The following is a 23,171-nucleotide window of genomic DNA, read 5'->3' as shown; positions in this document are numbered from 1 at the left end:
TAAATGATATTGGTTAATGAAGCTAAGATTTGACTCCGTCTTTACTAATCTTGATAAAGTTAATGGAGTTATTGAAAACATTTTTCTCTGACATTTAGGTATTTGCTTTTTCATCTTTGTAGAATGCATACTTCAGATACTTCATTTTACCCCACTAGGTGGCACAATAGTGAGTTTTTGTGTAGGTCTCTTCAGTTTAAATAACTTTGTGAATAATCCTTAATAGATATGAAAGGGAATTGTGTAACAAAGTATTAGACTGTGTATTTTATCTTTGGTGGTAATCTAAGTCCTGTTTAGAGTAATAGAATAGAACACTAGAGTTCTGCTTATACTTCCTAAACCATAACTGTGCATTCCCTTTTCTTAGACCATGTGTTTGCGTTTAGACCTTGAATTGGGCATTTCAGAGATTTGGCTAAAGTTTGGGGATTTTACAATTACAGATAGTTTTTCAGTTTGCTTTTTGGCTGGATATTATAATTGCTGCAAGGCATGCACTTATTTGAAATTGAAGATAATCATAGTTAAAAAAAAAACAGCATTTTCATTTCATTTTGTATCTTGTTGCTCTAATGCACACTAGGTTCCTCATCCCAGCTTTACAAGCAGCCTAGAGTTCCATAACCATGTTGAATGTCTTTTCGCTGTAGATGAGGTAATTAATAATGAAGGGTGGCATAAAGTGGGTGACATGTAGCACAGTGTTTAGTATTGCTGCCTCACAGCGCTGGGACCCCGGGTCCAATTCTGAATCTGGAGTGCTGTCTGCGGGAAGTTTGTATGTTCTCCTTATGCTTGCATAGGTTTTGTCCTGATGCTCCAGTTTCCTCCCACATTCCAAGGATGTACTGTTAGTTTATTTGGCTTCTGGGAAAACTGACCCTGGAGTAAGTGTGTCTTTTTGACTGTGTGTGCCCTGTGATGGACTGGTGTCCCATCCATGGTGTGTACTGCCTTCTGCCCACTGCTTGCTTCCCTGCCACCCATATTGGATAAAGTTTTTAGAAAATGGATGGATGGAAGTTGTATTCAGAACAGTATCGATATGTCAGCTGTCCCATTATGATACACGGTTCTGATTACATCACTCTACAAAAGCCACTGGTCATTTATTGCTGCAACAAATTCACAAAGCTCATATCAGGAAAATGGTGAAATCTGTATTGTAGCAGGGAAACTTACGTATTATTGATCAGACACGATACAAGTAAGTTCACTATACTGATTAACATCTGTCATCGGGGTGGGGGGGAGGAGGGGTTCTGCTGTTAAACTGTTAAAGTCACAGGCTAGTAGTGTATGTGGCTAATGTTGGAAACAATACAACTTGTACTATACATCTCTGACACATGCTCACTACCAGGTTGCATACGATGTTTGGTGGAATTTCCATTCTTTGTGCCTGTTCTCTGGTCTCTGAGCTCTAGATGTCACATGCTGCATCATCCCAGCTCATTCCACAGATACTTTTGTCTGGTCTATATTATATCCATGGCATAGATTCTGCATTCTCATTTTGCAAAAAAACCCCAAACATTGTTACCAGTTTTTACAATTAGGTCTTGGGTTATTCGTCTGGAATGATGTTGATGACAACATTGAGAGTAAAGGGTTTCATCATTGTAACACCATGCAGTCAGGTCACTGTCAATCAGTACATAAAGGAGTTCTGTAGAAGTAGGGAATCCTGTTCAGACCATCGTTCTTGCACCATATCATTGACTGGTCTCTTGTACACAGCAATTGAGGTGTTCTAAGTGCTGCAGTCCATGAGGTGTCTGTCTACACTGAGCCTTGAGTTAAATCACCTCATAACCTGTATCAGGTTAATTCTGAAATAAATCATTAGTTGATTTAGTGCTTATTAAGTACAGTAAAAAACATATTACAGTCAATCATTAATGATCAATGGATCAGAATGATTCCAAAAACATTTAATCAATAATCTCTAGCCAGCATTTAATCAATTTACAATCTGTATATTAAATTCTATAAACATATGTGGTCACACAGAGTGATAGGGTTTCCTTTGATGCCCAGTATATTACTTGAAACCTACATAATCCTACTTATTTTTTCCCTCAGTCCAGTTTTCTTTGTTATAAACAGGGTTAAGTGATGCTGGATGGTAATTTGGAATATTTTGTGGAAGTTCTATTTGGGTCGGTTTTTGTTGGTTGTAGTAAATAATACTGAGGAGTCAATTTGATCAGAATTGTGACACATGAAAGGAAAATATAAAATTTAAAATAAGAGTGATAGAAAATGAAATTTACAAGCTAAACCTTAATGGCTTTAGCTGTCAAAAGCACTTCCTAAAATTGTAAGTCTGGATCTATTAAAATATATAATATTTTTAGACTCTTTTGTGTCTGTGGTATTATACAAAGACTCAGGGATCAATGAATCCGGAAGTGATGCTTTCAGAGGCCATAATAGCGTCACAGGCTCTGAGAATATAGATTGCTGGAAGAAGAGAGATTCTGGGGAGCAGCAGCTGTGGAAAAGAAGCTGAGAATCTTAAATGCTACAGTACACGGTGTGTGAGATTGAGGTCTGAATTTTAATGATCTTTTGGTTACAAAACCCCAGCTAAAAATAAATGAGGAAGAAAACAGACAATAACATTTCAGTAGCTATGGGAAGAAAACTAAAGATAGAAAAACAGAAGTATGGAGGTAGAAAAGATATATCAAATGTCAGTTTTTAAGATTTAGGTGGGCATTGTTCTTGCAGAAAAAGACATCTAAAATTTCAGTCTTTAAGCTGCAGTGTTCCACCCTCAGGCACTGTTTAGCCTTTTGTTCTTCCCACTGCTATTAGTAAGTGTTGGGCATACTCAGAGGCATCTTTTTGGATGCAACAGTGCTCGTCAAGTTTACAAGCAAATGGTTTGAAAAGAGTCTTATTCAAAACACTAAATAGTATAATTTGCATGCAGAAAATGATTTGAGCTGTTTGCGTGACTTGACATGGTTTTTTAAATGGCTGTTTTACTGTATATGCAAAGAATACCACCAGTATACTGTATAGCCATATGGAGAGAGTGGTCCGGGGAATTCTATATTCTATCATTTAGACTGCTGGCAGTTCATCAATCTCCTGTTCCATCTGTCTTTTGTTTCCTTTTTGGTCAACTTGGAATAGGAAGCCTATGAAAGCAAAAGTATTAACACATGAAACTATTTTGCTCTATTTTATAAATTTGTATAAATCTTTTTTCATTTAATAAATGTATTCAAACCAGATTAAATTATTTAATTGGAATAATGCTGTCAAAACAACAGTATTATTATAATAATTCAATAACATAGGTGATTTTTCGATTTAACAGCAGTTTCAGCAGTTAGGTTATAAACCTCAAATGTATATATTAGCTAATGGATCTTCTCCTACTGGTTGTTGTCTATCATCAGTAGAAGATGCCTACTTCTAAAGATTACATATTTACAATAGTAAAAAAATGAGTTACAAACTACTAACTATAATAACTATCTGGATATGAAGACCAATCACTGATCTTTTCGGGTTAGTTTGAGCAGCAATAACAGTTCAGACAAGACTAGGCTTGTTTCCAAAAAGGTTTCACAGATTCCTGTATTGTTCTAGTCTAGTGCATTAAATTGCATGTTCCGCTGGTTGTGGCAGAATTGAATAGAATTTAGATTTGAAGATTGTTGTAGCCAGAGGAGATTTGGAAGCCTATCTGGTCCTCAGGCCAGGGCAAGTCCATTCATTTGACTGAGGGTTTCTGAGGGGGGGCCTGACTGACTCGGCAAGTCAGAATTCATCACTAGGAATTTGCTTGTCTAAGAATACAGCAGGGCTACTGTATAAATACAAACAGTCTTTTATCTATTACTAAACTGCAGCATAAAAATTCTTAGCCTAAATGTGAATGTAGGTGGATTTAGTCATTTTCTATCCCCATGAAACAGTTGCATAGTACATGAATGTCTTGCAACCTTTTTTTTTGCCTTGTGTATGTACAGTATGAGCTTCTCATATTGAAAAGATACTTATTTATGTGTTCTGCCAATGGGTACCACAACCTTTTTTCAAAAACACATTTAGAACCGGTTTTTGCCTTAATCGCAAAATTTATAATCCAGTTATCGGACGTTTAAGCCTGGATCATGTCACTAGATGACTATGACCAGGAATCCCCAGCTGGCAGGACTCAAGCGAGGGCTGTCTTGTCTTTACAGCAAACCGCAAATCCCTGAGACTTGTTGTGCTATTGAAGGCTTACAATGACACCTGTGAGTGATGCACTGCTCCTCCAGTAGGCGTTAACTCACCTGTCAGATGCTATGAAGTCTGTAGCTTGTTACATAACAAATATTTTTTCAGGTGCATGTTCATGGGTCTTCTTCTTTTCCATAAGAGTATAAAAGTTCCATCCATCCATTTTATAACTATTTCAGAGTCATGGGTCATGATGGACAAGTCCATCGCAGTGCAGACACACAGACACACAGATACAAAGACATGCAAACATTCACACCAGGGCCAGTTGTCCAATATGCTTTTGGACTATAGAAGGAAAAGGGAACACCTGAAGGAAACCCACATAAACACAGGAAGAACATACAAACTGTGCAGATACAAACTCTGTGCAGATAGCACCCCAGATCCAGAATTGAGCCCAGAGCCTCAATGCTGTGATACAGCAATGCTAACCACTTCGTCACAATGCTACCCAGTACAGAACCTGTGGCTAGAAAACAGAATCTCTAAACAAGAGGCACTTCTGAATCAGGTTGGTATATAGTCTATATGGAAACAATAATTAATTATTTTAGCATTTTAAATTTGACCTTAATGTAAATAATAGCTTTAAACTGACTCTGCTGATCTGTGATTTGGTAGGGTTTGAAGGTAAACACATGGTAGGCTTAAAGTCATACAGTGCTTTGTTTGTAACCTCAGAGCCCATTCCCTGTGTTAGAGTGATTTAAGGTGGCTTACAAATAGCATCCACTGTGATTTCCCTGAGTAGAAAGTAGGTTTCGTCTTCTGTCATCTACATTAAGCCCCAGCTGTCCAAAGAAAGACTTGTTTTCCTTCAGTCTTTATTTCAAATTGGTTTCAGAGTCTGGAGGATGTAGGTTAAGTAATGAGATGTAAAATACAACTGTTCTTGACCTATCTTCCAACTGTTCCACCCTAGTTAGAACTAACTTCTTAATTTCTTAAGATCAGACAGTTTTGGTTGAGACAGGAAGTTCCACATGCAAAACGCATAAAACAGTAGCCTATTTTCAAAAACAGTAACTGTACAGATACTGTCACTGTTCATTTTAAAAATAATTTTATGCACATTAATCGTCTGAAGATTTCTATTTTTTCAGTTATCTGTATTTACTTCATACACTCCAGCTGTGAACTCAGGTTGCACACGATACTTGTCCTTCTGGGATCCGATGGGTATTTGAAGGTTAAAGTCTTAAACTTGTTTTACATTTCTGCACCACTTCACAGAACCTTTGTCGGCGGAGGAACAGAAATAGTAGTCCCTCATTGCAGCATATTTATAGATGTGTTAATTAACCGCACACACTATGCAGGGTAGCACCATGCATTCTGACAGTTCTGAATCAAGCTGCAGTGAGGTGTGTATAGCAGGAGGTGCAGAGGTACTTTCTTGTATTTCTATAAACTTGAGACTTAGAAGCTAAATATACTTTCCTGGATCCAAAATGTACTATGCTTATGTAACGCTTGTAATAATCTCACACTGGTACTGTACTAAGGACAATAATGGAAAGCGTTTTGCCATTTCCAAAATCTGTTCAAGCGTATGCACACCAAAAGGTTTTTATTTTGTACCCACGTTAAACTTGACTACAGGAATAGAAAAAAAGTCACGTTCGGTTTTACACTCTAATTAAAAATCAGGCTATGTCTACCTTCGAAGTCAGGCTGGTGTAATCCCTTTGAAAAAAAGTCTGTGAGATGGATGGTGAAAGCTCTCTAGTGCAGTGTTGTTTGTGGCATAATGAGGACATTTCTTCGTGTTCTGTATTCTGTACCTGTCCTGTGGGAGGAATGTGGGTGTCACATGACGTACTTAGTATTGAACTCCAAAGAGTTTCCTGGGATTTCTGGTCAAGCATCTTAATAAGGTATTCCCCCCCGGTAAGTATTTACCAGAGTCTATTCAGCTGAAAAATACAGTTAAAGGAATACAATATAAATTTAGATTTACATCTTGCTGACTGTAGGAGACATTTAGACTGTAATTTGCACTGCTGAACTGCTCTACATTTTTTCATATTGGCTCCTTTTAAATGTATTTTGTTTGGTACACAGGCTTTTTATTTCACATTATAGGAATGGCTAAAAAAATCACAGAACAAGGTATGTTGAATTAATCACAGTGACTTTGGTTTACATCTCATTTTGGAAATTTTCTGCTTTACAACATTATTCACAAAAGTAATTTCTTGCTTCTCTTCTGGGCTAATCCCTAAAAATAAATTGTATCATATGAAAGTTATCTAATCATTCCAGAATCTAAATGGTCAATTTAAAACTGGAAGAACGACTGAGTGGTACACCACTGGTTACATTTGCCAGAGATTTTGCTAATTAACATGACGTGCTGCTGTTTGTGAACTAGTTCTTGATCCAATTGTATACATACATACTGTACAGTGTCCTTGGGTTCTTATTGTTTTTAGCTGAATAATTCTGTTTCTAGTTGAATAAAGTTTTTAAAACTGTATTTCTAACAGACAGATATAAGACTGATTGGTCTACATATTTCTGGTTCAGTTTTAGTTCCTTTTCTTATGACTTGATGTTACATTTGCAATTTTCCAATCTATAGGCAAATATCCTAGCTAGCTATTAAGGGATGTAATGTTAAAATAGTACAATGCAAATTTAGGCCTCATGAAGAATATTTTGTATAATTCTTGTTACCAATTAAAAAAAAAGACATTGGTTTTCTAGAATCAGTCCAACCTGATGCAGGACTTAAGAGACCAACTGGCTGAACCTTTTTTTTTCGTCTTGAAAAGAGATTAGCTAATAAGGAATTAAAATTAAAAGCAGTCAACTTTATTGGAGTGGACATCAGAATTAACAAGAATAAAACATGAACAAGAGGAAACAAGTAAAACTACCTGGAAGTGCACATACTGTGCAACCCCGAACTGGAGCTGCTTCTTTATGGAAAGGTTATGAGAGTATGGAACAGGCCATGTGGTTGAAATCAATGCATCGGTTTATTTCAAGAAGTGGCTGGATGAGATCCTTGAATCAAGTAAGCTACTAACTACCCAACAGGACAGATGGGCAGAATGGTCTTCTTTTGTTCACCTAGTGCAAAAAATAGTCAACCTAGTGCAACTGCTAATGGTGTCTATCCTAATGATGAAGCATTTTGAATACTACCTCCTCTGTGTGCAGAGTGTTGCATAATCTTCTACCATTCTTAGCATTGTAACACAAGGATGAGTAATTTTATTTCAAAATAGCCATGCCATTTTCAGAAGTGTTTCATTTTTAAATTCAGGTTGCCAAGTAGAGTCTGAAAAATTAGACGTGCCAAATTCTTTTGTGTTTTGGATTTTAAAGTTTCTGCTTTTGATTTTATGATACCTATCTATATGATGCAACTCCCATAATAGTAAAAAGGTAATTTCTCTGATTGCTCATCACAGAAGATAAAAGCTAATCAAAAGACATTGTGACAAAAAATTTACTCCACTTATACAGTACTTTATAGTTACACAGTCAGATCAGGTCATAGCTCTGTTAACTTAAAACTCGGCTGTAGTATCCTCCAGGGACTTGAATGAAAAAGTATGTATTTAAAAATGTTTTTTCAGAGGCAAAAGGCTACAGTCTCATGGTGGTGTTCAGTCGGCTTGTTTTGAACAATGATTAATGACATGCCATTATTTCCCAGAGAGGAAAACGTTGTTTAAGACTTATCTACAGCACTTGTATACTGAGCAACAGAAGAAGCTTATTATTTAGTTTCTACATGTTTATAGACAAAAATGTATAGAGAATTTGAGTATTGATGAAATGCACTTGAGGCCATTTTAATTCATTTATCATTCAAGACCAATCGTGGCACACTCAGGTGACTTAGATTGTTGCATAAGCATCATTTAGCTCATTTGTAAAAGAGTAGATCAGGCACAAGTGATGAGGTGATTTAACGTGTTTAATGTTAAACCTGGGAAAAGCAAGAAAGAAAAAACAAGAAAGTATCTAATATTAAGAGTAAAATACCTTTGTGCCATTGGTATGTTGGAGGGTGAACTAAAGCATTGCTCTTTTGCTTCCCATCTGAGGTGTTCACAGAGATTTCTAACCTGGTAGGAAATTAAAGCCAAACTCCAGCTGGCAATGATAGGTAATGAGTCATAATGTATTTCCAAATTCAACACGTTCTAATACAGTATTTACCGTACATCTCTTTGAAATTGTTTTCTCATTGCCACTTCCACAGCAGAAATGGCTGACTGGTCCTGAACACTTATTGGTGGCTGGCAAGATGACCACACAGTCTAGTCTGTGATCAACAAACGTCATTGTTGCAACAGACCAAGGTGGAGTCCTCTTTGACAGTGAATCTAGGATTTGTGCACATCACTCAGCATAGAACATGCTAATTATAGGAGAAAGCTGGGGCTAGAAAAGTAGCATTTCAAATTAATTACAGGAACAAATATTAATTCACTCTTCATTCAATCACAAAACTACAGGGGAAGGAATTGTCTTTTGATTTCTCATTCCTCCCTTTTGAGCACATATAGTAAATAAAAATTCTGCAGCATTGATATTCAGTGAAGAGCGAATTAATATTAATACATTTAAATCGTGATATGTGATGATAGGGTGGCATGTTGACACAGTGGTTAGCATTGCTGCCTCACAGCACCTGGGCCCTGGGTTCAATTTCAGACCTGGGATGATATCTGCTTGGTGTTTTTATGTTCTCCTTGGGATCCTGTGGGTTTTTATCCTGCTGCTCAGGTTCCCTCCCACAGTCCAAAGACATACTGGTAGGTTAATTGCCTTCTGGGAAGAATTGGCCCTGATGAGAGTGTGTGCGTGTCTCTGTGTGTGTGTGTGTGCCCTGCGAGTGACTGGTGTCCTGTCCAGGGTGTAAACTGCCTTGAGCCTGTTGCTTGCCAAGATACAGCTACAGGCTACAGCTCCCCTGTAACCCTGTATTGTAAAATGGCTGGATGTGTGATGATGGGTATTATGTGTATACAGTAGCAGACCAAGTGTGAAAGTCAGGGCAAGAGTGTCTGGTCTCCACAGAACTCCACTAATAGTGATTGATGGCAACCTAACTGTTACAAGGCGCTACAGGGACTAAGACCTGGGACCTCACTTTCTGCTGCCGCATCCCGAGGCTTTCCAGTAGGACAATCGTCATGTTGTCTGTATTACAAGGGCTTTCATGCAAGATGAGAATGTGATAGTGTACATTCAATACGCGCATGAAGGACTTATTTGCAGTACAGTATATTTGTTTTAAAATCTAATATGCTGAAGTCCTGTTAGTAATCTCCTGCTTTAAAAAAATATGTACAGCTAATGCTGTGATTCGTTGTGTAATTAGAGTATCCTATATACTGTAAATGCAATCATAACCACTGCTCTTTTCTAACTATTGAGTTATATAATACCTGTCCAAAAATGTACCTTTTTTTTCCTTTATTGGTTGCCTAAACCTATGCTTTTAGTCTGTAGTAGTAATAGGATTGTTTTTTGAGTTTTCAAGAGTGACTTGGCCTGGACAGTGGGTGATTGTAAGAGGCTAGTGCATGTCAAATTCAGCGTGCAGAATGAAACAGCCATGTGAGACCTCTGGAATAGCACTGTATTACTGCATGCCTGGCCAGGGGGGAAGGATTTGAGAAGGTAAACTCAGCAAAGTTAAGTTCCTGCAAAAAAAAAAGAAGGGAGGCTTGCCAACAGTTAGTAGCCAAGTGAGGCTCAGTTTTCAGGCTGCTGCTGATGCCATATGCCACCACACAGTTTGAACAGAGGCACTGAGACTCAGTGGAAGTGCTTATGTAAGCAGAAGAAGCCTCAAAAGCCGGCCAGGCTAAACAAGCATGGTGCTGACAGTGAGGACTGGACACGTTTTTTTTCCTTTGAACTAGAGCCCTCTTGGACAAAACTGTTCATTTTAGGTCAGCAGTCGTCTGCTGTATTTAGCAAAAAGAGATACAAGGAAAATGGCATGCTTCTGTTTTGAAACCTGAGCTCATTGGTTCACCAGTGTTGGGGGCTGATGTTGACAGGCTATCATTCAATAATTAGTGCATCTTTACAACTGAACTCTACGTACTCAAAACCTCATTATTTTTAAGTTTACCAACGCCTTCATTTCCTTTTTTACAGTTATCCACAATATACTACATGATTCAGATGATAGTGAGGACTGCTAGAATAGAGACATAGTAAAAATACATTGTAGCAGAGATCTAGCTTTCTCAACACCCAGAGACAGATCTGTCAAATTCAGCACGTCTCCACGATGTCTGGCTTTCCTGACTCACCTGTGTAGTTGCTGGTTTATCAGGTGTGTTGCATCATTTACTTGTTAAACCAAGTATAATAATGAAAAGTAGACAGATGCAGCTTGTTTTGCAGTGTGTGAGGCATGTATTGGTACTGTATGATAAAGGTTTGAAATTCCACTTCCAAGTCAACACTTCTACTGTGAAGCGATCAGCTGTTCAGGAGACAGTGAATTATAATTAGCAAGAAGAAAGACTTACTGTAAGCTGAAAGGCCAGAGCTCTCACAGCTGATGGTATGTGCTTTGTGGTAATAAATTCACTTGCAAACAGCACCAGATAGTCTTTGCCTAGATAAACGCAGCTGTTGATTATTACTGTTTTTCAAGTCTTTTCAAGTTTTCAAGTCTATTTAAAATATTGTTGTGAACATATTGTTGTGGACAACTACATCTTAATGCTTAGTTCTGAGTTACTTTATATACGTTATATACTGAGAGACGTTAAAAATGTAACAAATGATTATTGAAACCAATTGTCAAATATTTCTAGTCAATTTAGGCCCTTTGTAGAAGTACAATTCACATTAAATTTCACTTACTTCATATACTTAATTTGGCTTCTCTAGCTTAATATTTTTTTGTGGAACAATTTAAAATGTGACATAACTTAAAAGGTAAGATATGGAACTTGGGAGTCTCAACCTGCAATGCTCTATTAACTAATGTAGCAGTTGATAGCATATATTATTTTTATTATGTGACTTTATGAGGTGAATCTCATTAAAGGAAGGCACTTAACAACAACTAAACAGGAATTATTAATAGTCTGAAACAGATTCATAAATGTCAACACAAGAAGATTTAAGCAGGGAGGTCCTTAATGGCAAATTAGAATTGATGAATCGAGTCAATCATGCAGATATCAGAGGTTAATATAATTTAAAAGCTGACTAACTAATCAAGTTTTTTTTTCCTTTTGATCTGTTAAAAGGGACTTAATAGATATTGCTTCTGTTGTTATGGCGATACATTATATGTTTTTTAAAATAAAATGTCTCATGAAAGGCGGTGGTTCAAATAAAGTGGTGGTTCTTAACCCTTACTGCAGCCTGCACAGCTTTGCTTATCACAATATGTTCAAAATTGTTATAGTAGGTAAGTTCTTTAAACCTAAGATAATAACTGGAATGAAGGAAATATAAATATAAATATTTTTGTTTTGCAATAAAATAAAAAATGCATGAAAAAATACACTGTTTTAAAGTTATATATTTATTTTAACTATGCAGTAATATTAAGAAAATGTGAAAAATAACACACTTTATTTTTAAAGGTGCATTTGCATTAAAACATCTAAGTATGATGAAAAAAGTAGTTGTTCTTACATTGCTCTTTACATGCTTGTGTTTAATGTTTGTTTTAATGATGATTAGCCTTCTAAACAATCTGGCTGTCTCACATGGCCAGAAAGGGCATCTTGCACCCCCAGGTTGTACAGTATGTGCACCCCAGGCTAAAAACCAATGGAATAGAGGAAGATTTCTTTTAAAGTGAAAGCTGCTCTTGTTCCATTGATCACGTGAATACCAGGCTAGATGAACTCAAATGAACGAGTGAGTGGGTGTACTTGAGTACCATTTTTAAGGCAACACTGTGAGGTCTCAGCAGGTCCCAGAGTATAGGCCTCTCCAGAGAGGGAGACATCTACTACTGAGACTCATGTCAATTGAAACAGAAGTTACAGGCTTTCAAGGGCGGAAGTGCACTGCACTGTGATGAAGCAGTGGAAGGAACATGTTGAAACACAGAAAAACAAAAGTGTTCATTTCCTGATGTGTGAAATTAAATTTAATTAATGTCAAAATGTTACTGTGTGATAGGAACAGAACACTGTAGCGTCAGTATAAAGTTTCTATTTGTTTTTTCAAAGGAGTGTGCTATTTCTGTCTCTATCAGGGAAGGCCATATGCTTGTTGTGTTGGTAGATCCAGCTGAGTTGTATTGAGTTGTAAGCTTTCAGGGACTTTAAAATGTCTAAAATAAGCATCTGACATTGATTGTCTTCACTGTTGCACATGTCTGCAGGTGTATGCTTTCTGCATTCACTGCCAAAAGAAACATGCAAGGGTCAAGAGAGACTACCTTTGTTTAAAAGGTGAACTCCTTCAAATACCTAAAAATTGAGCTCAATCTGTATGTATTGTTTTCTATCCCATGTGGTTGGTCTTTGTGTTGTTTTAAAACGTGTCACTTTGTAGATCCTTGTAGTGAAGTCATTGTAGTACATCTAGGTCTGTATCCATAAGTGGACGCTTAAAAAATGACATTGAAGACTAACATTTCTATTGCTTGAGTAGGAGTCTTGTTTACTCTTCCAGTATGGAAGGAGTCTAAGTGGGATGTTACATTGCCTAAAATAAGTCCAGTCTGTGATGAGGTGCTGACAGTCTGAGTAGGTGTTTAGCATGCACATAGTCAGCAGTCAGCAGAGGGAAGACAGAAATAATTATAATTTTAAGTTTTCAAATGTGCATAGAATTTTGCAGCACATAGTCTTTGTGTGATGTTTGAGAGGTACTTAAGTTTCTCTTCTGACCTTTTGTGATGGATCAGTGTATTCGAATCATTATGCACACTAAGCATTCCTTTGTTTATGTATACTGTAGCAGAATTACCTTTTGGAAAAATTGACACAGCAGCTATAAAAAACAAGAAGTAGGGAACAAGTCTAATTTTCACTTCTTTAATGAAGTGTTGCTGATTAACTGGGACAGTGCTAAAAAAAACTGTAAAGCCCACACCAACACAATCATTGGACAAGTCAAATATCAAGCCTTTTGCAGATCTTTGAAATGTTTTGTTGTATTTAAATTAAAATTTCTTAAGTAGCTTTCAGAATTTAGTTGTGTCTGCTGATAATGGAAGGGATTAAAGTACATGATTTTTTATCTTTAGCTTAATTAAAATTGTTTTACACTTTGAAGAACTTTGCAAAGATAAAAATGTATTTTAGTAATCAGTGTTAAATATATTTTTAATTCAATCATGCTGGTAAAACAAGCTAGTAGTTTTTACATTATATACTGTATTTTATAGTTCAGTTTTACATATTGAATATAAGTTGTATAAACATTACACGAAACATGCGTTTGGGGAGTGATAGTACAAATGCAATATATTGCATGAATGTCTTTATTGCTTTATTAAACAAGCAAGCTTTCTTGGTAAAAATTGCTTTTTTAAAAACTCATAATTATTAATAAAAGATCAACTGAACATTACTGCGATCAAAAGAGCTCTCTTACTTTTCCTGAAATGTGTTCTCACTATCTTTTAAAAATCAGGTAGATCAACAGAATGAATAAACACAAGGAAGCAGATCTCTTTGTATAAGGTTAATAAAAATACCAATTATTGAATTGAGGCCCATCTGTGCTTCTGGATCTTTAAACAGGCAGTCAGTTACCTTTGTAATAATCACAGAAGACAATCAGCCTCAACATATTTACATTTGTATTGACTGTTTGTTTTAATCATTATCATAATATTAAATAATTACCCTTGAAAATGACAATATGTGGTATTTAAAGTATAGTTATTATTAGGTGTTGTGACAAAATAAGTAAAACCAGCATTTGTTCTATAAATAATTGTAGAAGGCAGGGAAATCTGAAACAGTATCGAGCATTTTAGTATAAATAGAATGTTGTTGAATCAAATTTCTTTTTTAAATGCACCCCCTCCCCCACAATAAACAACATGAGAAAATGAAGTCAGTGAAGACTAGAATCCCAATAAAACATTTCCATTACTTACATTGACCAGAGGCACATTCAAGGTGGAAGTGAATGAAACCTTATACACATGGTGCGTCACACTAATTATTTTGTGTGTGAACTGCAAGCACAGTTAAAGATAGATTGCAGAACGATATCACTGTTGTTATCCTGTTAAATGTGTTGGAAGCCATTAGAGAGAGATCCTGTGCTCATCAAGATTCATGATGATAATTCAAGATTGGGAATTCAGTTGAAGTACAAATAAATTGCATGAAGACCGACTTCGATACTGAATTGAAGTTGTACAGCGTTTTAGGATACATGTTTTATTTACAGATAACAGCACATTTGAAATCCCAAGGTGGGGTGCTGAGGTACTTCATAGCAGTGAAGATCTTTTTATAATACTTTTGTGTTTTGCTGCCAGCAAGCCTAAATAAAACAGGTGCAACATTATTCTTAAGAGTAAAACACCTTTAAAGATACTCCAGTTGCAGAATGACTTGCTAATGGACATTTTTTGTTTCACTGAAACTTGGCAGGTTTCAGTGAGTGGGCTTTTAACTTGGAAAATGCTTTTTGGAATGCTTGTAAGCCCAGTTTGCTTTGGGTCTTTTATTGTAGATAATAATCAGTCCTGACATCTTTAGGGTTAAATTACCTTCTTGGATTTATGAAGGCAGAACATTAATAGATACATTTGAGAATGTATTTCCAGACAGACACAATATTTTATGCAGATCATAGTATCTTCTCATTTTTGAATTGCTTGGTAGATAATGATTTTAATATTGGGGACAACATGGTATAGCCATTTTCATTATATACAGTACTTGTTGGATGAACTGTTTTTGGAATGAATAATATTCAGATGAGACAGATACTTGTTATTTTGTTTTTAGAACTAGGATTTCAGTTCTGCTTTAGATTTAGTTTTGATCCATTTGTTTAAAGTTACAATTCAGGCAGTGTGCACAATACCAGAAAATCTGTGGTTAGAGACACAAATGTTTTTAATTTTCAGAAAAAAATATACTCATCAAACAGCAATGTTAATCCAGTTTTAAACAGCAAGGGAATTAAATAAATAACATAAGTGTGGAACTGCTTTGTGGATACTGCATTATAATATGTCTTAATAAACTTAAAATGGACATCACTTAATTAATTTAGCCTTGTCTCAGGACATGCTGGCTTTTATTTTTTGACAGATCTTTTAAAATTCATTGGTAGAGAGTGCAGTTAGCTTGCATAGTATTTACATTGCAAGGGACCTGCACAATATCTACATCCTTCCAGTGGTAATTAAAGCTTGCAGCATACCTTAATTTAGAGAAATTTTATGCTAATGCTTTATTCCTTTGTGAATGTTTTGCCTTCATTGGAAATTATCAGATGCCAGTTCATGTAGAGACTGTGGTTAATTTGCATTTCACAAAAGGTTATTTTTACATTGAGAAAACCAAGTGGGGAATAAAGATTCTTCTCACTTTCTTATAAGTTTTTTTTTTCGTAGACTGCCTGAAACATTTTCATTAATATCGCTTGAGGCTGACTGCCACTGCAACAAAGGCTTTTCTTGACAATATTTTCAGCTAAAAAATTGTCAGAAAAACAATCTATTTTTGCCATGCACCTCTGCCTAATGTACAGCTACTGTATACTTTGTTTCAATCCAGTTTCCTGTATTGTGGTGCTATCTACAAGTGCAGAGGTTCATCTGGTCTGTTGTAGTTTATGTTCTGTTCGATGGAAGGACATGCCTTATCAAATGAAGACTTTTGTTCTGTGCCAAATTAGATTATGGAAATCTAGCATACAGTCTTAAAATATTTTTACAGAATTTCTTACTAAGGGTAGACATTCACTTAAGAACTCAATAAATTACCATGTTTTATTTTTTAGGTGGGTCAAGCAGTTGTGGAGCTCAAACAGCTCATAGGTGCTGTTTTAAATTGTTTTTGGTGATGTTCTGTAGAAGGTTATTATCCTAGAGGTTGGGTTTGTCATTTTTTAACATATTGATTTGCCAGAGAACATTTTTTATGTGTTTCAGCAGAAGAGCATTCTAATAACATGATGCTGCCACCACCATAGTTTACAGATTGGATAGTGCTATCTGGGTGATGTGAACGATAGGTGTACTCTAGGCATAGCACATTGCATTTAGACCAGAAGTTTAAAACATTTTTTGTCTCACCTGACCATAAAACCTTCTGTCACATTTCTGTAGTATAAAATCTTATAAGAGATTTCAGATGAGTATTTTTCAGTAAAGGCTTCTCTCTTCTTGTTCGCCCAGATAAGTCAGCTTTAGGACCAGGATATTGTCAACGTCTGAATAGTGACTCTCATTTTTTAAATCTTTCTGAGTCACTATTGGTTTCACAGGGATGTTTCTACCTATTTACCTGCTAGCCTGTCTACTAGGTTTGGAAAGGTGGCCTGATCTATGTGTGTCTGTGTGATAGTGCAGATTCCACTTCTTAAAGGTAGATTTCCCTTAAGGGATAAGAAACCTTCTCCTGATCTGTGCCTCTCTAACACTTTTTCCCTGATTTGTTTTGAAAGCTCCTTTGTCTTCATGGTCGATTTGTTGTATCGCAAAGCAACTTGTGGCTTGAAATTCAATATTGATCTGAGGGAACTTACAGAGACATTAAACCACTTTGATTACAAACAGACAAAGACCATTACACTAATTTTGTGAGCTTTTAAACTTTTATTTCGCACCTGAACAGATTGCTTTAGCATAGGAATTGGTGTGGAAAACTGAAGCAGTTGAGAATCTTCTATTTTTTTTTCAAAAATCTAACTTGTTTACATACTATCAGCAATTGTTCACTCTTAACAGTTTGGAGTAGATTACAAATTCCTATTTGAAAGTCTAATAATTACAAGCAACAACATGTAAAAGCTTTTCAGGGGAATAATTTGTTTTGTAAGACACTGTATGTTATGTATGCTGTATAAACTGTATTCAAATTGTGTCTAAAATCAAACCTGCCACTTACAAGCAAACCTCTCCCACTTCTTATTAGAAGATTGCACCAACAATTTGAAAGCTACAAAGAACAAGTCCGGAAGATTGGGGAAGAAGCACGGAGATACCAAGGAGAGCACAAAGATGATGCTCCAACCTGTGGAATCTGTCGCAAAACCAAATTTGCAGACGGCTGTGGCCACATTTGCTCCTACTGCCAGACGAAATTCTGTGCCCGGTGTGGAGGACGGGTCTCTCTCCGCTCCAACAACGTGAGTGTCACTCGTTTCCTTTTCTCTCAGGCTCTGCTTTGGATTGCGAGTATAACACATTTCTTCATTGTGTGCTCTGCCTTCGTCCTTCACAGTGGGGTGAGTTTCAGGTGAATGTGGGAAAAGTAAAGCACCCCTGAAACACCTAATGCATGCTTAGCCTTAAATGTAACTGGTTAGAAATCAGATTGTGTGATACTGTGTTTGCTTAATTCATACATTACAAAACCAATAGGCATGACATTAAATGCACCAGGTTTAAATAAAAATGTGTGACTGTCTTTAAAGAAGTATTCATTATGATTTTTTAATGTTGTTCTTTAAAATTAGAGCATATCACATGACCTCCAAGTGTATCACATTCTAAATGATGTAATGTGACAGTGTACTGATCACCTCAGGAGACATTGCTTAGAGCCCTGCAGGTTTTCTTGCATCAGTTGCATGGGTCCATGTCTATAACAGCTACAGTTAACACAAGAAAAATATTTTTTCCACCTTGAAGCTTTTTGCAAAATGTTTTTTTTTAAGTAAAGGTCTATAATAGATAGAAAGTTTTCTGAAACGAACTAAAAAATGTCAATGATTTGTTTTGAAAGATGTTTTGTAGGTTTCCCTGAATTTCTAGGTCTCTCTGATAGTCTACTGTTTCATTTGGAGATGATGATTAATTAATGCATTATACATTTTAGGACAAGGGGAATTGGGCTTACAAAAGTGTAGTCAAAGATCAGCTTCATAATAAAAATGGACCCATGTCTTAATGCAATGACCTGAAACTAAAGAAGAAAAGACAGTTTTACATAGAAGTATGTCATACAGGGCATATCTTATGTAATGACCAGCCAAGAAGCTATGATGTTTTACAGTGTGCCCCTAATGCCATAGTTTGAACTGTCTGTCTGAAAGGAAGTACTAACCTAATGTCAAAGCTGCATTGTTTAGTGGGAGTGGGAGTGGTTGTAATTAAGGCAGTCAGCTCATGTGTTGAGCTCATGAAGGCCAAAGGAATGATAGGGGGAGTTTGAAAAGTATAAAACAAATACTGTACATTGGAAGTTAATTTAGTGAATGAAACTGTGTGCTAACGTGATGGAAGTCTCTAGTGATTGGGCAGTGAAAATATATACTGTCACATTGCATTTATCGTGTAATATTTTGTTCTAGTAAATGTGAATGTGAGGTGTTAAAATTGAGATTCATAACTACAGTCACAAACTACATTAAGTATATTAATGGAGCAGTAAAGTAAACCATGTAATCAAAATACTGAAATTGACATACTGTACGTGCCCACTGAAATTGAGTTCTTGTTCCACTATTTTGTTAGGTAAAGGTGGAGAGAGGCAATATTTTCACCCCCTTTCAGTGGCAGACTTGTTAAAAGTCGACCATTTAAAGATGGGTCTCAGAAAAATAACTTTGACTTACAGTACAATTGATAGGACTTTAAAATCTGAAATGTATAATTAAAGTCGGACTTGCATTTAAAAGTACACTTGCAGTGATTAGGAAATAAGAGAGCAAAAGAGGCATGTCACATAAGCAGCCTGGTTCTTAATATACCGTACACCAACACTATTCTTCAGCCTCTAGTATTCTTTTCTGAAAAGAAATGTGTTCTTGATTGAAATGATTTTCACATTGGTGCTGTCTGTTGTTCTTTGTCAAATGCTTTTAAATTTGACAAGCATTAAAGTGTTTGCATTTAAAAAAAACAATTATAAACACCCTGCTCATTTAGCTCTCTGAATTACTGCTGCCAAAGGGATTTCAGTCAAAAGCTCTGCACATCACTACAAGTAAAAGGTTTGGTTTTAAATACTTTTTTACTCTGAAAAAACCTTGAACAAAACATGCTTTACTGCAGTCTCCAAGTAATTGTCACACACATATATACATATGTACCAATTTAAGATGAAAATGCATGTAAAATGTCATTATGCAATTTTTTTCCATCCTTAGTGAGCCTTTTTTCTTTGCCCTTTCCAATATACATGCAGGCAGGGGATGACTCCTGCTGTTATTATTTCCATTAATAATAATAACAAAAACAATAATAATTCTTTTCACACACTGAGTTTCAAATTAATAATAATAGCAGCAGTATAGAAGAATGAGAGACTGCTATAGTGAATTACAAGCAGAACACTACCTGATAACAAGCACTTTTGAAATTGATATTGCTTATTATTTAGTTGAGAGGCATATAGTTACGAGCACATATCTCCCTTATTTAGTCACCCTAACTGAATCATTTTACACATTGCATAAATGAGGGAACGGCTCTTTTTTATAATAGAAATTAAAAATGACAGTTTATGTGATGAACACGTTATGTGAACCAAATGCCCTGCCTTTATTTTCAGACTTACCAGCTAGAAGGGCAAGCAATATGTTCATTAGTTTTAATATTTCATTGTGGTATACATTCTTAAAGTTAAATCCCATAAAAAAAAACTCAATGAGAAAGGAGTTAGCTCAAAAAAACATTTCCTTAACATAACAGTCATAAAGCAAACCACTAGACAGTTTTTTTAAAGCTAAGGTAATAATTTTAATAATGCTAATTATACTACTAAAATGCATTTTTACATATGAACCACAGATAATATATATCACACATATAGATAAAGATGAAATTATTAGAATAAGGCTGCTTATTTTAAAACTGCTGGTGAGTGCCAAGACTTGATTAGGAAAGGGTAATGAGGAATTATGAGAGCAAACTAGATCACCATGGAGGGTAAACAGCCATCTTGTGTCTTGTTATTGAAACGTTTCAGTATGAGTGTCATGTAGGTAAATACCTCAAAAGTTGACCCCTACTTAGAACTCAATATTTAATGATTGCTCCCCTGGGAGACTGCTGCTATGGAACCTGTTGCTTTAATTAGTTCTTATTCATAATGAGTCTGTGAAGGGAAAGTCAACAGACAGAAAGCCCTTGAAGTGTTCATTATTGAAAAGGGTAAGGAACATCAGAGGAGTAAAAATGAACAGTATCATTAATTAATTGGAGTTCTGCATCAATCCTGGCCTTGTGCAACTTCAATGCTTCTAATGTAAACATCTTCTAATGTTAAAATGTACTTTCAGCAGTAAACACATTCAAAAGTTTTGTAAAGAGACCATAAAACATTAATTAAATTATGCACTTCTGCTCTGCCAGTCTAATACATCTCAGGCAGTAAAACTTTTTTTCTGACCTTCAGACATTTTTGAGATGATCAACCTTCAATGGTTGATCATCAGAAATGTACTGAGCATCCCTTGGAAGTACGATTTTTTAAAGTGATTGAGAAAAATGAAATATACTGGAATTATACAGATTGAAATAGGAAGGCTGAGTTTGGTATAGTGGGTAAAACAATACCAAGGTACAGTACATATTTGTCACATTAAAGCTAGTCTCTCCATCTCAGTGAAAACGTTCTGCGTAGCCATTAGCCAGGAATGAAAGAAACCATGTTATACTTGAAGCTCACAAAAGGTGTAGTCCTGTAATTAAGGACTAACTTTCCTTGATCTTTTCTAAAAGACACAACTGAGACTGCAAAGGTAAAACAAAACAGCAAATGGCTTCTTGATTAACCACTCTAAAATCCAGGCTTCTCTGTTCCTTAAGGACAATTCTCCAGATTATTATGTGGGTATACAAGATGCAGATGTTGGCAGTTGTTCAACACAGTAAGCAGCATATCCATGCGGTGAGTTGGTCTCCCCGCTGGCTCGTAATGAGAGAGCAGAGGCCAGGCCCAGGCTGCGGTGCTCTTGAGGTTGTCTTTCTTGCTGATGGGGCAGCAAACCCCCTCCTGGGAGAGCAAAACTGGCTCTGGAGCTCTCCTGCTCTGGCTAAGCCCATGCATGCTGTTCTGCAAGCTGCTTCAGTTCCGCTACAACCAGCTGTGCCTGTTGCTGAACAGCGGGGAGACAGGAATCCTGCAGGGTTGGGTTTGACACAATATACCAAATTAGTACTGAAAAGCTAATCTGGAGACAGTAAACAGTAAAAATGTCCACCTTGAAAACAAACCCATGGGTGTTAGAACCCAGAACGATTCTGTTCTGAATTTGCATTAATTTGATCAAAGCCCATTATATGGCGATGCTCAAAATGGGAAGAGCACTTCATGGTGGGTGCCCAAAACCAGTGATTCACAGAAAGGAGCTTTTCGATGTTAAGACGTTTGATCTGATTACTGGGATGGTAAAAGGATTAAGATGGGGGCTGGATGCTTGTACCATCCCACCAAATAATGATGACTAGCCTTTTTGAAAATTATTTCTTAAATTTGACTGTTTTCAATCAGTCACCAAAATGTGTCTTGACTGTTTTCCGTTTTGGTTTTAGGAGTTAGTCTTTGTAGTAATGCTGGTGGGTAGCTGACAGTCAAGTGTAAAAATTGGATTAGAATATGTACAGTTTTTTAAATAGATTTTCTGTTCGCCCACTGTACTGCTCCCGTGCCCAGATTCCTTTCATTCTTATATAAGATATTTTTTCTCAACTTTTCAAAAAGTTAATTTCCCAAATGAGAATTACTAGCTTTTGTGTTGGATATTGTGTTTGCAGAGTAGACTTGATGAACCCAGGAACAGTTACACACTCTGGTGTAATTAACATTTTGCCTTTTTAGTTACTTTCACAAAAGGAATTGTATTTCTTCGCTATTTGACATAAATTCAAACATTTGACTAATGGCAAACTGATTAATTATTCAGTTGTTGTTTTTTGAAATACACATACAAATATTAATAGCATCAAACTATGATAGTCGTCTGTAAACTAGGTTATTGGTGCCTGCAATACACCTCAATGTCCTTAGCGTGGCAATGTTTGAGCACATTTCATGCCACCCATTATTATTAGGAAAACATTGCACAACATAGTTTACTTTTGTTTTGTAAAGAAAACTTCATATACTCTCAGTTTTTGCAAGTAAGGCTAAAGCTTATTTGTGTGTATGTGAGCCATATAGAAAAATAGTGAATGGTTAAACAACTTTTTTAGGTCTAATCACATTTGTTTTGTGTGTGTATTAAAAGTGCATGACAAATGACATGCAGAGGCCTATTTAATGCATGCATGTTGTTGCTTGTTTTAATCCTTCAAAATTACTTCTGTCAGAAGACTGGATTGACGCACCCTGCTAATCTCTTTTATGCTGTGTTGTACTTATTGACACTGACCTCACTTCTCTCTATGTATTTGTTTTCATTGCTTCCTGGATTGCACTGCACAAGGAGGACAAAGTGGTTAGCATCTTTTTTATTATTGATGTTTTTATTTCAAATATTTGTAAGCTGTACAAGTACAGTACATGAATGAAGCACTATCTGGCTCATGCTCTATTGAGGTTTTTATCCACTTGTTCAGAGGCATTTGTTAATTTATGACTAAGTCAAAGTCTCAGAAGGGTTTTTGTCATTATATGAAATTTAATTACTCATTGGTTTGACCTTAACTCACGACTTTGACTTTTTTGCAAATTTTGTCTGGCACATTTGCAGAACACTTCCCAAACAGGCAACCTATATTGTTTTAAGAGTACCAAGCACTTACTGTTCCAGTGTATGTACCCTTCTATAACCTTCTTGTAAAGCTTCACTATAGACCCTAAATT

The 23,171-nt window shown here is 36.1% G+C and overlaps 1 protein-coding gene across 43 annotated transcripts in view; it reads left to right on the top strand.

Moving 5' to 3' along the window:
- rims1a (regulating synaptic membrane exocytosis 1a) overlaps positions 1-23,171 on the top strand; it is a 113,501-nt gene that overhangs the window by 20,621 nt on the left and 69,709 nt on the right. For 40 of the 43 annotated variants that reach the window (XM_069179738.1, XM_069179744.1, XM_069179737.1 and 37 more), the window contains one exon: positions 17,331-17,544. In XM_069179738.1, the coding sequence (XP_069035839.1) occupies positions 17,331-17,544 (214 nt within the window). The remainder of the gene's footprint in view (positions 1-17,330; positions 17,545-23,171) is intronic. The other 3 variants (XM_069179736.1, XM_069179743.1, XM_069179766.1) reach the window with 1 other exon arrangement.

This window comes from Lepisosteus oculatus, chromosome 17 (genome assembly GCF_040954835.1).
Source record: "Lepisosteus oculatus isolate fLepOcu1 chromosome 17, fLepOcu1.hap2, whole genome shotgun sequence".
In the NCBI taxonomy this organism is placed as follows: domain Eukaryota; kingdom Metazoa; phylum Chordata; class Actinopteri; order Semionotiformes; family Lepisosteidae; genus Lepisosteus; species Lepisosteus oculatus.
This window is presented reverse-complemented; position numbering and strand designations above follow the sequence as displayed.